This window comes from Myxine glutinosa, chromosome 1, assembly GCF_964187855.1.
Source record: "Myxine glutinosa chromosome 1, kmMyxGlut1.1, whole genome shotgun sequence".
NCBI lineage: Eukaryota > Metazoa > Chordata > Myxini > Myxiniformes > Myxinidae > Myxine > Myxine glutinosa.
Genome location: NC_136261.1, coordinates 273,887,238 through 273,904,195, shown reverse-complemented (window position 1 = coordinate 273,904,195; position 16,958 = coordinate 273,887,238). Strand labels below are relative to the sequence as shown.

At 43.2% G+C, this 16,958-nt stretch overlaps 2 protein-coding genes across 2 annotated transcripts in view; both read left to right on the top strand.

Moving 5' to 3' along the window:
- Nucleotides 1-16,958, top strand: part of LOC144891851 (THAP domain-containing protein 1-like) — a 656,480-nt gene that overhangs the window by 119,717 nt on the left and 519,805 nt on the right. The window lies entirely within an intron of this gene.
- The window catches only part of AGPS (alkylglycerone phosphate synthase), a 298,511-nt gene continuing 283,265 nt past the window's right edge, over nucleotides 1,713-16,958 (top strand). The window contains exons 1-2 of the mRNA XM_068131918.2: nucleotides 1,713-1,919; nucleotides 13,810-13,899. Of these exons, the coding sequence (XP_067988019.1) occupies nucleotides 1,765-1,919; nucleotides 13,810-13,899 (245 nt within the window). The 5' untranslated portion in view covers nucleotides 1,713-1,764. The remainder of the gene's footprint in view (nucleotides 1,920-13,809; nucleotides 13,900-16,958) is intronic.

Genomic DNA, 16,958 nt, shown 5'->3' with positions numbered 1-16,958 from the left:
TCCTTTTTTTTTTGTATACAAGATCGAGGCTCGTGTAAGAGCTAGCATTGATCACAAAAAGGACAAACTGACATATAAAACATATGATAAAGGGAGCCGGAGAACAAGATGGAGAGCAGGGACATCGGGAGATTTGTGGGAGGGAGAGGGCTTGGGGGGGGAAGAGGCATGGGAAGGGGTGGGGGGAGGGGCATGAGAAGGGGGGGTGAGGGGGCATGGGAAGGGGGGGAGGAGGAGGTGGCATGGGAAGGGGGGGGGAGGTGGCATGAGAAGGGGGGGGGGGTGAGGGGCATGAGAAGGGGGGGGGGGGGGGTGAGGGGGCATGGGAAGGGGGGGGAGGAGGGGGCGGCATGGGAAGGGGGGGGGGGGGTTCTGTGTTATCATGCTTTTCTGTGTTATCTGTGCAAAAGATCAAAGTTTACGTATGGGTATTTACTACTACCTGGTCACTTGACCTGTGAAAAATGAACCAAGAAAGGTTGTTGCCTCCATTTTGGAGGTGACAGTCATACTAGTATGTTAATGTATTTGCTCACACTTGCATTGATTGTGTTGTGATTGATTATAACTAGGGCATGCCCGTACTATATCTATATCTAAAATTATATCCCCCCCCTCTATTTACATGAAATGGTTTGGTCCAAAGCGAACGGCTTGCGAGTACGGTGACAATCCCCCCCCTCTATTTACATGAAATGGTTTGGTCCATTCGCAAAGCCAAAGCGAACGGCAGTTACGAATCGCAGTTACGATGAATCGCAAAGTAGTTTTAATTAGTTTTAAAACATAGTTTAACGCCAACATAGTTTGCCAACGTGAAATAAATGAATACGCTCTCAAATGTGCCGTCCGAGGCAGAGTCTGTTCGGCACGTTCGGCACACGTGATAGCTCGCTGCTCTCTGATTGGTTGAATCGTTTTTTGGACATAGCTCGGTAACTACTTGTCCGATTAATATGAAACCTTGAAAAGGCACATCCTCGGGTCCCCAGCAATATACCTGGCAAGTTTCAAGTATATCGGACCGGTAGTTGTCGAGAAACAGCGGTCGCATACACACACACACACACAGACAGAGATTAGTGGAATTATAGATAGATAATCATGATTGTTATAGTTGTGATTGTTGTGAATAGTTGTGATTTATAATAATCATGTATTATGTATCAGTAACGCTTCTCTTATCCCCCCTCCTTCCTCCCTCCCCCCCCCATTCCAATCACCCCATACCAAGTTTTCACATATTTCATAAATGTATTTACATATATATATAGGGCCAAATCACAACTTATTGCTGTTTTTCATCATTTGCCATTTATCGTTTTACATCGCTGCTGATGCTCTAATATTGCAAGTGAGATCAAAATAAAGTCAGTTATGTGAAGGCTGTTGCAGTGTTCTTTGCGTACCGTACTTTAGGAGTATTAAATCATGGAATAATACACAAATAGGTATCTGGCAAGAAAGGATACTTAAAAGCATGAAACATTTGCATCCACATTTCCCTTTCGTTTTATGAAATCGGAAAACAATTGACGACTATTTTGGGCGGTGCATGATCAAAGATCAGTTGTTGATCGTTTTCAAATTATAGAAATACAGGTCCCACTGTTTTGAGAAAACACATATCTGCAAGCGTAATTATATAAGATTCTAAATCTAGCGGCATGATGATCCTTAAAAATAGACGAGCTTGCGTAATGATGTAAACACGTGTGGTGGAATTCCCGGAAGTCGGGGTTTGACAGCGCAGCGCAGCGCGGCATGGCGGAGGCTCCTGGCAATGACCGTTCCCAGGAACGCTTACAAAGGATCATGGGCCATTTACAGGGGAACGGCGATCCGGAGGGAAGCCGAAGCCCAGCAGCAGCAAGTGAAGAGCTCAAGGCGTCCAGTGAAAACACCATCCCAAAGCGGAGGTACCCGCCCTGCAAACCCTCTGTAGTCTGTTTACTTCACGTTCTTTGGCGACTTTTCGATTGCGCAACTTGAACTTGTTTCGCGGTTTCATAGGTTAGTGCTGAAGTTAATAAATGTTTGTGCAATGACAGTATAACAAAATTTACAATCAAGATTTCTGCATTGGATAGATAAACTAGTTGAACGGGTTAATACCTTGATTCTTTGGGAAAAGTGAAAGTATATTTATATAGTTATCCCCACTATAAAAAATTGATAACATAAATAAGGGTAATACCCCTGTGCGCTCACCTGATAGGATAAAGCAGTATACACCCCTCGCACATCCCGTTAGACCTCGATTTTTCTAATGCTGTGAATAAATATTGGGTGATGAAGGTGTATTTTTGTACATCATGTACATCATGATGGGTGTACATGATGGGATGGGTGTACATCATGGGTGATGAAGGTGTATTTTTTTTTGTTTTTTTGTATACAAGATGGAGGCTCGTGCAAGAGCTAAAAGTCGTTTGTTTTGTGGTCAAGTTTCAAAATCGTGTGTGTAGTTTCAGAGGAAAATGGAAATTTACATTTTGGGGGGTTAAACCTGGACCGACGTTGACCCCCCCACCCCCCGCTCCACCACCCCCCATAAAATCCTTCAGATCTCGATTTTCTTAATGCCGTGAACAATCTTTGGTACATCACAGTTGATGAAGGTTGTGGTCAAGTTACATCAAAATAGCTTGTGTTTTTTCAGAGGAAAAAGCAAATTGCCCCCCTTTCTCTCCCCCCCCCCCCCCCCCCCCGTGAACCACCAAAGACCCGAACTTTTTTTTATTTCCGTGAGGAACTTTGCATCTGATTTGGCATCCTCTGTTGTGCAAGGTCCTTCCTTGGTACACTACTGAACTCCCCACCACATATAAAGCTTTCATCTACACCTTGATGGAATACTGCTCTCCCCTCTGGGCTGGTGCTCCTGCCTCACATCTAGCTCGGCTTCACGCTGTTTAGCACCATTGGAATCTCCCGCGATGAAGCTGATTCTGAGGGCCTTTCTCTCTCTCACCACAGGTAGGTGGGCAGTCTTTCTGTCTTCTACTGACTCTTCTCTGGTCTTTCCCCAAAATATTCCTGCAGGACGCACAAGATCTGTCAGCAACCCCCTTCTGGTGAAACTGCAAAAATCAAGACTCTCTGCTCACCTTCACTCTTTCATTCCTCTTTTTCCCCACCTCTGGAGCAAACCCACACTCTCTTCAATCCCACTCCTCCCTCCAGGTCTTCAAAACAGCTGTTCACTGCCATCTCTTATCTTTTCTCATCCAAACCCTGATCTTTTCTGCCCCCATTAATCTATCCCAAACCCACCTCCTTCAAATTCCCCGTTTCTTTTCCTGAAAGCCCCTGTAGTGTCCATCTTGGTTATCCTGTATTCCCCACCCCAGCCCTCTCCTTTTCACAGATGTCCCTGTTCCCTACTGTTGTTGTACTTCCCTCTCCACTCCCCCCTCTCTTGTCTCCCGCTCCCTTTATTATATGTTCTATGTGTTAGCTCTCATACAAGCCGAGACTAAGTATTTTTTTTAAAGGGTCTTGCTAAAATATATGATGGGTGCCCAGGGTGTATCAAATACGAAATAATTAAGGAGCGGGAACACAGTGAAATTAAGAGGTAGAACAAAGAAAGAAGCTGTGCTGATTAAGCAAAGAGGGAGATGAAAATAAATAGATATAGCAGCGAAGCAGAGGAAATAAATACAAAGGTCGAGGGGAATGGAACAGAATAAGTGGCAGTAGAAAGAAATGTGCTAAGGGAGAAGCACCAGGATGTGCTGTGGCAGCGATGTGCGAAGTCTTTGTGACCCGACAGGTGCAGGACTCTGGGAAGGCTGGAGGAAAGGTGGAGCCAAAATATTTGCCAAACTGAAAATAAATTGCTGATTTTTTATATATTTTTTCTTTTTTTCTTTTTCTTGGAGCCATTGTATTTCTCCTTAGTTTATCAATTGCAAGGTGAATACTTAATCTTAGCAAAAACGAATAGAAGTAAACTTCCTCAATTGTAAATTTAATATGTGATGTATAATGCTTTGTTTCCAGGGAGTAAACCGTTATTATTAAAGATCTATTGTGTTCCTGCCTGAAAATAAATACAGTACTGTACCCACAAACAGCCTGAAAAAGGTCATTTAAAAGAAGATCTTGCACTACAATAAATTGCAAGAACCACCTTTAGATGCCATTTTCCCCCGCAGAGCAGGGGTTGGCCTTGCACTACAATTGTAAGGTTTTCGTCAAACTTTTATTGGTGACATGCATGTCACTAATAAATTTACTGCAAACTGGAAAGTAACTCAGAAGTGACTAGGACATGCCCATACTTTAACAGCTGTAACATGTTTCAAAAAATTCCCAATACACGACCTTCAAAATGACATTATCTGCCCCAGATGCTCGGCGTGCATGTGCAGAAACGCCGAGTAACAAGGTCTATTGGGCAGCCTGGACGTGTATCAAGTGTGCCAGATAAGGATTCCAGCATGGAACGTCCCATAAATTTTTAAAGAAGGAAAAATTACTTGGAAACATACCTGCAAAAAACGGTTGTCCCTCTACACAATGAACTGTTTGGAGAACTTTCTGATCAACTCATCCAAAAAGTTGATATCTTGCAGCCCTTACTGCAAAAACTCCTGGTTCGTAGATGGATGCTGTCTACACAAACGTTCGTGCTTCTTAAAACCATATCTGGGGCTTGTTGATGCACATGGTAAGTTAAAAATGATAACATTTACTATTAAATCATGTTTGGGAGGAGGAGGAGGAGGAGGAGGAGGAGCAGGAGGAGGTAGGGGTAGGGGTGGGAGTGCGAGTTGTCTGGACTGTGTAGTTTCAGAGAATAAAACAAATACAGTACCTATTTTGGGGGGTCAAACCTGGATCCACTTTGACCCCCGGTAGACCCCCTTAAACCTCGATTCTTTTTTAATGCCGTGAACAAACTTTAGTCACAACATACCACATATAAATTTATGCCAAGTTTGGTCACAATCCCATCAGCAGTTTCTGAGAATAAGTTGCAAGTGTTTACGGACTGAGGGACAGACGATGCGCCATCCCATAAGCTCCCTGGAGCTACGATCTAAGTGAGCTTAAAATAATAGGGGCAATACGCCTGGGCCTAGACTAAGTCTGGAGCAAACTGGACCTGGTAGAATAAAACGGTATACTACACTGACTAAAGGTATTTTAAACCAATTTCATTGGTTTCTAGAAAACAGGGCATCATGTAGACTCATACTAACATAATCATGAGACTTTAAACAAACAAATAAAAAAGTTTACCGGGGGTCAAAGTGGATCCAGATTTGACCCCCCAAAATAGGAATTTGCTTTTTCCTCTGAAACTACACACACAATTTCGATGAAACTTCACCACAACTTTAATCACCCATGATGTACCAATGTTTGTTCAAGGCATTAGAAAAATTGGGGTCTTAGGAGGTATATGGGGTGGGGGGGAGGGGGGATTGCCCCCAAAAATAGGTATATTTTTAATTTTTTTTATTTAAAGTCTCATGATTGTGTTATTTAGAGTTAGTATGATTGTACATGCTGCCCTGGCTTCTAGCAACCATTGAAATTGGTTTAATATACCTTTAGTCAGTGCAATATACTGTTTATCCTACCAGTTGAGCGCCAGGGGTATTGCACCTATGTTTTATTTCCCTCTCCTAACTTTGATAGATCAGAGCATAGTTGATAAGTCTGATGTGTGATACTTAGACTGAAGAGTACATAATTTCCTCTTACCCATCTTAGATATGTTTGGTTTGCTACAACAACAATCGCTGTCCTTGTAACCCCTCCACCCCCACCTTTCCTTCCTTCCTTCCTTCCTTCCATCAAAATGTATACTACTGGCAGAGAGGCGGGCTGTTATTCTGCTTGTCGACTGGGAGCAGGATGGCCAACTTCATGCCATTTTTGCATAATTTTGAAACTCGCTTTAAAATGTCTTTTTTTTCTTCTTTTTGCGTATGCAGCACTGCTGGTGGTTGCATCATTTGCTGGGTGTGTCTGTGCCACTGATCTGCACTGCCCCCTGTAGGTTAGAGCAGAAGTTTGGAATATTTACCATGGTGCCGATGATAGCTCCCCTTCTCTTCACGAAGGACACTGTGGGATCTTTATTGTCCACCAAATAATGTCGGCAGACAGGACGCCTAGTTTAACGTCCATCCGATGTATTGCGAAACACCAGATTGACAGTTTCTAGCTTGGTTAGGATTCAATCCCTGGGTAGACAGCTCACAGAAGAGTGTGCGTAGCTCTAGGCTATTCTGCCAACTTTCTTACATAACATTTTCTGCCATGACACTGCCATGGTGCATCTCGATCTTTGCTGGTCATGCTGGTCTTTGCTGGTCTTTGCTGGTCATCATGACACTGGTGCATCTCGATCTTTGCTGGCAACATTACGATAATAAATACATCAACAGTCTATTGCATTTTTTCAACCAATGAGAAGTTTGTGTTTAATGAGCCGTAGTCCTGACATGCATGTTCAGTTGTTTTGCTGGGACTAGCATTCATGCATCATTTGGTGATCATGACATGAAATTCCTTGGGGTCTTAGGAATTGATCATGACATGAATAGTGAGAAATTGAGATTATATGAAGAGGTCACTGAAGCATTTATTATTATTTCTTGATGAAAATAATAATATTGTTACGTTTGGGGGGGTAAACGAAGAAATACCTTAGCCAAGATAGAATCGTATAAATTAGCATGCTCTGAGTGTCGCAAAGAAGAAGAAGCCATCTCAACGTATCGAAGTAGTGTCGAATGGCCGGGTAAGTGTTTCGGTGTCTCCACACGGAGGAGTGGAGTTGTGTTATCTAGGTAGGGTCTGTAAGGTTAAATTCCCTGTGTGTAAATGCCTCTTGTAATCTTTCCTAATGTTCTTGCAAAACTTAGCCGGCCAGGCAATGGACTCATTCGCTCACAACGCCGCCAGGGCTAACCAACCCCCAACACATTTGCCGATCGGCACGTAAATCCCGCCTCACGACCGCCGACGTCATCCAAACATTCCCGAACAGAGATTGAACTCCGCTCCCCACCCCCCGACGACTCGTAGGGAGGAGGCCACACCCCAGCCTTCGTGATTGGTGGAGGCGCGATGAGATGATTGAGTAGAGCTGAGTGATCAGATAGTGTGACGTCAGCGTGGAAGATTTGAGAGATTAAGAAAAAAAAGAAAAAGACGTGTCTCGCCATCTTGGACTCTCTCTCTCTCTCTCTCGCTCTCGTTCTGGCTCTCGTCTCGAGTGGACGCTGTTGTCTCGGGTGCACTGGTGAGGAGACGTGTCGGGGCTTTGGGACTTTTGCAACATGGACGGAGGAGGTGTTGGTTGATGGTTGTGCTCTGCGAAGAAGGAGGGGGTCGCGAGCGAAACAGAGGGATCCTGCCTACTTGCCTCAGGCCGGCTGCTGGCTACGGGCACGACTCCTTGCCATTTTGTGCGCTTTCCGCACGGTGGTTTGGAGGCGACGAACAACCAGCAAGCCTTACCAGCCATTTGGGAATGCAAAGCTGAGTGCCGGCCGATTACCAAAACATTATTTATTTTCTTTCATTGTCTTTTCCCCTTGTTTGTATACGAGTCTGAGTGGAGACTTCTCAATTAGGAATTTTAGTTTTTACCTCACCTTTCATTGTTACTTGCACTTATTTTCATTAAATCATTATTTGTTGAATTTTACTTTTCTTGTATTGTGGATTTTGCTGTCCTGTCTTTGTGTTTGTGTTTTTGGATAACCCCTGCATGTGTTCCTGATTAGGAAAGACTTCGAACCTTCCCACGCATGTCACTACTGCCAAGTTTGGTATACCCCTCAAAGTAAAGCTCGTTTTGGTCATTCGTCCTCTTGGGGTCTTATTCCCGGGGACACGACAATATTATGTCGGTGGGTAGGGCATATATAGATTTAGGTAGATCTGTATAGGTATAATGCTCCTGTTGTCGTGGGTAGCTAGAACCATCTCAATGTAAACAAGTGTTACGCCTATGTCCCCCGTCGGTGAAGTGATGTGAGTTGACAAAGTGGAAGACACAAGGTGGCCATCTTGGATTTTGACGTGGCGACCCAATTTTCAATAGCGTTCTCCATTATGCATAGATACACCCACACACCAGATTAGAAGTTAGTAGTTCGTTTATTTTTCAAGATATTTCGCCCACAAGGTTCAGACATATATATATATATATGGTGGCGGCCATCTTGGATTTTGACGTGGCGACCCAATTTTCAGTAGCGTTCTTCCTTATGCGTAGATACACCCACACACCAGATTAGACGTTGGTACTTCGCTTATTTTTCAAGATATTCCGCTCACAAGGTTCAGACATACATGGCGTCAGACATACATGGCCATCTTGGATTTTGACGTGGGTTGCACCCACACACCAAATTAGCATTCGGTCCTTCGCTTAGGCACGCATGCACGGACGCATGCACGGACGCACGCACACATGGACGGAGGGGAAAACCATAGTCCCCCTTTCGCTCCACGGTGCGACAGGGGACAATAAGTAGAGGACCTGTCTAGACCGGATGTCGGATAATTTGGGTATGTGTCCCCGCCATGAGGGGGCGGGGCTTGTTAACTAGCGAAGGAATAATGCTAACTCCATTGTATGTGAAACCTCTGTGGTCATCCCTGTGTCTCTTATGGCAACACACATAGACACGTAGATTAGGAATCCATTCCCGTTAGCACACACTTTAATTAATTCCCCCGCCGCCACAATGACTGACCGAAAAGACCGACAGCAAGCGACCGCACAGTGGTACACAATGGCGATCAAACATTGATCAGGCAGGCTGAGAGCCACGCCCAGGAGAACTCATGATTGACAGGAGGGGTAGGGGCGAGCAACACCAAGAGCACCGATTGGAGGGTAATGAAGGACTTGTGATTGGCCACCGACCACTGGCATGGGAGCAGGGCGCCAAGTGCTCGGCCAATGATAGGCGACCAACGCGATCGGAAGATTCAAGAAGAGAGCTGAAAAGAGACGATCAGAAAAACGACTGGCTGACCGACATTTTCGCTCTTCGCCACTGCCTGTCTTCGCCTCCGCTTTTCTCCTCCCTTTGCCCTCTTGCCCTGGACTGTCCCTTTGCGCTGGACCCTCTCTTGTGTTGGACCTCGTTCCGTTTGGACCGACGTTGGAAGGACGTTGGCGCGCCGACGATTCTCTTATCCGGATTGACACGCGAACGATCGCACGGGGACACGGGGCTTGGTGTGCAGCGGCGTCCGTGGGCCTGGTGGAGTGCAAACGGGGGCGGAACGAGGCCTACTTCCCGCTGACCGAAGCCGCGGTCGGACGACTGCGTTCGGAGCCGGACCATCCTTGACGACTGCAGACTACTGATTGAGATAAGACGCACCACAGAACACAACAAAACGGTTATTTTATTATTCATTCCCCTGTGCTGTATGTGAAGTATGTGAGTGGGGACGTCCCAACCTAGGTTCTAGTTTTGATCATCGCGTTTCCCTGTCCCGATAGTAGTTTTAAACAAACCCTTTTATTACTCCCGCCAGAGAGGTGTGTGTGTGTGTGTGTGTGTGTGTGTGTGTGTGTGTGTGTGTGTGTGTGTGTGTGTGTGTGTGTGTGTGTGTGTGTGTGTGTGTGTGTGTGTGTGTGTGTGTGTGTGTGTGTGTGTGTGTGTGTGTGTGAACAAGATATCTGGAAAAGTTCTGAACGGATTTGGATGAAAGTTGGTGGGATGATTGCCCTTGGGATAAGGAAGAATTGATTAGTTTTTGGTGAAGCTCAGGATATTATTCTGGATCCAGGAATTTTTTTTGGGAAAGATTTTTTCTGTTTTACTGCATTAAAGCTTTTATTCTTATTCTTAAATGATGTTTTTCTCCTCCAATTCCGAGATATATCAAAATAAATTCTCTGACAGTTAGGGCCTACTTTCCTTTTCATTTATTGTTTTGGGGAGAGGGGATGTTAAACAAAACGTATTATTCCAACTAAACCCACGGCGGGAGTATGCATGCGCTCTCCTGAGTGATGTTCTCGTTATTTTCTTTTCTATTCAAAATCCCGTGTTCGTGTGAGTTTAATCACTTTGCGGGTTGCAGACGCTGGCACGCACGGGCCGTGAGGTAAATCTCGTCGCTTCTTCTTTTTCTTTCCCTCCTTCCTCTTGCACGTGTATAGCAAATCCGCCATTGATCGTCTCCTCGGAGTTATAGCTCATTTTGGCCATCCGCGATTCCCCGGTCTTACCCGAGGGGTGATCGCGTGACAATATATTGAGGGTTTTTTTTTTTTGTTAAATACAAGATTGAGGCCCCGTGTAAGAGGTAAAATGAGTTATATGTGATGTAAATTGGAGGGGATGATTAGCTATAGCTAATTTTGCCATATTTATGTGCCAATGATCAAATTCCATATCCACTGTGAGAGTAAGGGAATCTGTAAAAGGGAATCCTTCTCACCACGGATCAATCAACATTTAAGTTATTTACTTCTTATTTGTCCTGATTCTATACTTAGCTCTTTTTAACAACAACCTAAAAATTTTCATCACTGCACACAGAAACGAGTCATTGTTGGCTCTCCATTCCATGCAATGAACTTTTACTTTGCCATACTTTCCTCCTTTCTGGATCATGATAGTCAGGCAGCTTAGCAGCATATTTATCGAAAATGGGGAACGGCTTGACAAAAGCGCCATTTTTATTTTGGTGGTCCATTAGACCATATACAATAGATTTAGGACCGGAGGCAAGAAATATACAGTGTTCTTCACCTTTGTGGACAACGTTGCCAGTGGCATCCAATGTATGTGCCGAACTGGTGAAATGCAACTGCAAGGCTACCACTGGCTGCACTGCCAGATGTTCGTGTAAGAAGGCAGGCTGGAGCTGCACAGAACTACAGTGGAACCTTGACTTACGAGTGCACCAACTTACGAGTTTTCCGAGATACGAGCTGTCGCTCGGGCGGTTTATTGCTTTGAGATGCGAGCCGAGATCTGAGTTACGAGCTTACGCCACCCGCCACCAAGTGGGTTCCGGTCACGTGGTTATCTTGCCATGCAAGCATCTCTGCCGTATATCGCTGCTGTTTTGTTTTCGCATTTTGGTTATTTTGGAGCTTACGCCACCAAGTGGGTTCCGGTCACGTGGTTATCTTGCCGTGCAAGCATCTCTGCCGTATATCGCTGCTGTTTTGTTTTCGCATTTTGGTTATTTTGGAGCTTACGCCACCAGGTGGGTTCTGGTCACGTGGTTATCTTGCCGTGCAAGCATCTCTGCCGTATATCGCTGCTGTTTTGTTTTCGCATTTTGGTTATTTTGGAGCTTACGCCACCAGGTGGGTTCTGGTCACGTGGTTATCTTGCCGTGCAAGCATCTCTGCCGTATATCGCTGCTGTTTTGTTTTCGCATTTTGGTTATTTTGGAGCTTACGCCACCAGGTGGGTTCTGGTCACGTGGTTATCTTGCCGTGCAAGCATCTCTGCCGTATATCGCTGCTGTTTTGTTTTCGCATTTTGGTTATTTTGGAGCTTACGCCACCAGGTGGGTTCTGGTCACGTGGTTATCTTGCCGTGCAAGCATCTCTGCCGTATATCGTTGCTGTTTTGTTTTCGCATTTTGGTTATTTTGGAAAATATTCTTAGTTTTAACCATGGGTCCTAAGAAATTGAGTGCCAAGGGCAGTACTGAGAAGAAGAAGAGGATGATGTGCTTGGATATAAAACACGCAATCGTCGAAAAACATGAGCGAGGTGTGCGTGTTGTCGACTTGGTGAGGCGGATGTGAAGGCAGCTGAAGATTTTATTATAACTTTTGCCGAACTGATAGAAGCCGAACGATACATCCCCCAGCAAATCTTCAACTGTGACGAGACAGGGCTCTTCTGGAAAAAGATGCCGAGGAGGACGTATATAACTGCAGAGGAGAAGAGCATGCCAGGCCACAACTTGTTCAGAGTGCCGGCGATAGCTCGCCTTCTCTTTGTGGAAGACACGGTGAGATCCTCAACATCCAACAACTAATGGGACGCAAACGGGGCGCCCAGTTTAGCGGTACACACATTGATGAATCACCCTGCCTGTGAAACACCGACATGACAGGTTATAGCTGGGTCGGGATTCAAACCCAGGCTGGACAGTTTAGAGTCAAGTGTGCGTACCTTCAGTCCAGGCCATCCTGCCAACTTGTATGCTGCATACAGGTGAAATATAAAGCGCGAGATATTTTTTATATATACTGTATATTAAAAAAAAAATTGGTGTGGTTTTTGGCGGGCTGCAACGGATTAATAGCATTTCAATGCATTTTAATGGGGAAATTTGATTTGAGAAACGAGCAAATTGAGTTACGAGCTCGGTCACAGAACGAATTAAACTCGTAAGTCAAGGTTCCACTGTATGTAGTTGTAAATGTGAAAAGTGACTCGTTCCTTTCATAACCAATCTCGAATGTTCAATGACAAAAATATTATGTATATGTTTTCAACAAGGAGGCTAACTTTTATTTCATTACATGCAGTGTTATTTGTAAAACTTATGCATGCCTGCATAATAAATCTTACGCTTCCATGTAATAATAATTAGTAATATAATACCGAGTGTTTATACAAATGTGTTATACTTGTGACTCGCGCACCTCTCATATATCTAACATGTACGCAACTACAAGGATGTAATGACAATATAGCTTTAGAACAGACAACATGTTCAAGGTAATTTGTCCAGCAATTTATATATTTACGATTTTAGTCTAACTCCAATAGCTGATGATTTATTTGCATAAATGTATTGCTCGATATTATACTGTGCGAGTCGTATTTGCGCAAAAGTGCGATTTTTCGTTTTTGTCCAATAAAAAGATGAAAAACACTGTATATGTCTTGCCTCCGGTCCTAATTCTATTGCATATGGTCCAATGAACCAGTAAAATAAAAATTGTACTTTTGTAAAGTCGTTCCCCCAAAAATTGCTAAGCTGCCTTGCTACGAGGATAAAGATGCATCTTCCTTCGTCTGATCAATTTAAACTGCCCCATGTTGAGCAGCACAGCATCGTTTACATCCAAAACCGACTTCAGAATGAAACATTGTGATGACTAAATGTAAATACTGCTTAATAAACTAATATCCTTTATGTATGATTTTGTTAATTTCAGAATAAAGCGGCATTCTTCAGGAAAGTTGTCATCACATTCATGTTCATACGCCTGTCAGCGTGGTGCAGGTCACCAAGCACCTGTACATAGGTTGGTGAGAGGAGCAGTTTAGCTGAGGCAGGTGTGGGGGGACTGTATGATTGTATGTCTAAATGTTACAAAGCATTACAGGGGAGTAGTGGATGTTTCCAGTGGCATGTTATGTAATGATGTTCACCAATTAATACTTTATTTACCTCTATAATAGTCACAATAGTTACATTCTTGCGTGTACAGTACTGTATACAGTGCCAACCACCGGGAACCTGTAACGTTATATGGAAACGTTACGACGTAAGAAAATGGATCCCCTATTGGTTAGCGACGTTATAGTGAAACGACGTTGTTAGAAGCGATATTGTAGGAGAACTTACTGCACAAGTTAAAAAATTATTTTGCAATTAGTGGTGGGTCAAACTATTCTGCTCCTGGACTAGTACTGCACAATAACACCTGTATATTTAGAGTTTAAGAACGAATGCTTTATTGGGAGGGGTAAAGCGACTTGCAAGCCATCCCACCCTGTGGTTTTGTTCTATGGCCACTTATTTGCATGGCCACGTTGGTCAGCAGAAGGAGCATCACTTGATCCTTATTGACCTCTTTCGTGGATGCTTATTGTCTTCCAGGCAAGAAGTTCTAAAATGGAATGGCTGGGGTTATATTGATAGCAAATTTGCCGTCAATAAGAAGCAACAAGTGGAGTTTCTTGGAAAAAGGTATGAGGCTTCGTTCTACAATATGATTATTATTTTGGTAATTATGAATATACAGTATTGAACTTTCATTTCTTAAGGAAAAGTTTATTGGATCCTTGCAACTCCAATCAATGTTTTCGTTGATCCACTGTGAGGCTGTTTTATTGTGAATGGCTGCTAATATGAATGCTATACTTTATTTGGAATATTGATCCTGCTTGTATTAAATGTTTCGACCATCTGTCAATTGGTTGTTTGTTTTTTTTTTTTTAAATATATATTCCCTTTTTTTGCTTTTTCTCAATTGGTTATTGTCTTGGTTGCATTTTTAAAATTATTATTTTGCTCTCTGATGACACGTTGATATCAATCATGTTTGCTTTGAAATTCAACTTGTTTTGCAAGCTCGGTTCGATGTCTGATTAACATTAAAAAAAAAAAATTCATAAATGTTGCTTTATGTTATTTTGTTTTGTGTGTATTGTTGTTGTTGTTATTATTAGTTTTTTTATTAAAATCAATACTCGGAATGTGATCATATGAATAAAATCAGCAAAGAACATGAATGAGTAGGACAGACTATGTTGCGGACAGTGATGGGATCAAGAAGCATATTTTTGCACGCAGAAATATTGTAGCTTTGAACAGAAGTGGAGCAAGGGCAAGGATACATTAATCGAACTTAATTTTAAAGTAGCTCTGTTGGTTCGTGGCATGGAGACTTTAGAGTAGCACCATCTTGTCGACTACTTCCCTTTAACCTATGACGGGCCTTCATCTTCTGGCACTGATTGGTTTTAATACTTCTAACATTGGAGTCGGCAGTTGTGCCACCGTAGTTTGTGCAGTAACAAACACTGCAACAAATCTTTCCACCAATAAGAGAATTGTCTTTCTTCTGCAGGATGTAGCCAAGGCATGGGAACGACATATAAATTATATCGAGGCGTGGGAAATTTGTTTCTCGAACTGCATTATTTAATACCATATCATGATGCTGCCTTCTTACACTTTGTATTCTTCAAAACCGAAACAGGGTGGGATATGCAAAATCCACACCAGCTTAGGCAAAAGTAGACATGAATACAGTGATTGTATTGTGGTGGATGGAATGGTTGGGCCAACCCCAGGCAGGCTGCCATTTCGGTTTGCTCAGCCGCCATTTTTTCTTTTTTTTCTCGCGCATGCCAAAATTGGGGGGGGGGGAAAAAACTTCTTTCATAGTTAATACTTTCTATAATTCATGGACCGGTGTGTGTATTTGTTACTAGTGAAAATCGAAGATTTTTCAAGTATTGTTTGGTCTTGTGTGTTATTCTGTCTGTCTGTCTGTATGTCAGTTGCTTACAGGTCACAATTTTCAACCGATCTTCACCAAACTTCACCAAATGGTGGAGTTGGTCATCAGCAAGAAGCCTGTTGTTTTTGGGGTCAAAAAGTCAATAGGTCAACATCGGCCAAAGGTCACCAACTTTGTCAAATTTATAAAATCCTCAATTTTCATCCAATTGACTTGAAATTTGAAGAGTAGACATGTTTTGCTTCATGCATGTAACCCGGGTTTTTATTTTATTTTCGGGAGCGATTGATGGAGCAGTCTGTTGCCTATACACCTCCCAAATAAAGGTATGTGTCATAAGAACGTGTTGCATGCTTGGAACAAGATCACCTGGAGGGCGGGGTAGTCTGCTAGTGTTGCCGAATGTGCTTTCATGCACAAATTTTGAGTTTTTAATTTATCCCTTTGTGTGGCAGGTCCAATATCCCACTGCTGATATGCTGTGTTGACGTGTATGCTAACATGGACCCACCGCACTGAAGCAATGTGCTTGGTGAAATGCCTAATTAAAGGGAATCGTGCTTGAGCGTGTAGTGTGGCTTCCCCCAGCCAGGATTCAAATCCCGCCATTGTCTTAAAATGGATGTTTAACAAATTTTATTCATACCAAACCAACAGGTATTAACCAAACCAGGCTGAAATGGTTTGTGTGTACTCAAGATAATGGCTGGTATCAGGTGACATGTGTACTTAAGAATTAACAGGTTAATTGAAAATAAACCAGCAGAAAACATGAATTGAGAATCTAAGGTGGCAGATAGATGGACAAGAATTAAGAAATAAATATATACTCTTAACGATGTGCTAAAATGAAAAGCATTTAATATCGGATAACAACGACCTAGGGTGCCATAAGCCCACAATCATTCACTCATAATTGGAGGGGGCAGGCAAGGTCTTTAAAGATACAGGGATGGCAACAAGCCCAAACGCAAGCAGTTCTCTGGTGTGAGTAGCACTGACCAGCCCAAAGCCATGTCACCCAGTAGAGAGGCGAAGAAGCATCGATCAGAGTGAAGGAAGAGAGAGTGAACAGCGCGTGCACTTCTTCAATCCCCCCCCCCCCCCCACCTCTTTATGACTTCTCCCACAATCATGTTCCTGTGCCTCTGAACATTCTTTGCTCATGGTCAAGCACTGGCCAGTGAGGTGTCACCTTAAAGCACGATAGTGGCAGCACACTCTAGGGGAGGTCTTTGTGATGGCTGGTGCCACCGAACGCCTTGTACTCAAAGTGCGTGCAGTGAGAGAGGGTTTTATCTGCCGAAACACGAACTCCCAACATACAAATCCGCCCCCTCCTTACCTTGCCATGTTCACAGAGAGAATACAAATATTACACTTTCCTATCTAATGCCTATGTCGCCATACATGAGAACAGGACAACTTCACTCTAACAGGTCACTGGTTACAGAAAATGCTCAAACATCCTCGAACACACAGACTACGCTAACTTTACATGCTACCTAATTCGTTCCCCTCCAACGTAACAGCACAGTTTTATCAAAAATTGGTGAATACTTGATTTATCAGTTGTTAAATATATGTAGAATAAACTTTTAAAACATGTGGGACAAATTATAATTTCGTCAATGTTGTGGTAGTAATTTTGCCGTAAAACTGTGTACCCTTTCAGATTCACTTTGGATGCACATAATGGTTCACAGCAACCTTCTACCAGGAATGTTGTAGTTTATTTTTTATTTTTTTTAGCTTAATTAAATGTTTTTGAAGAGATGCA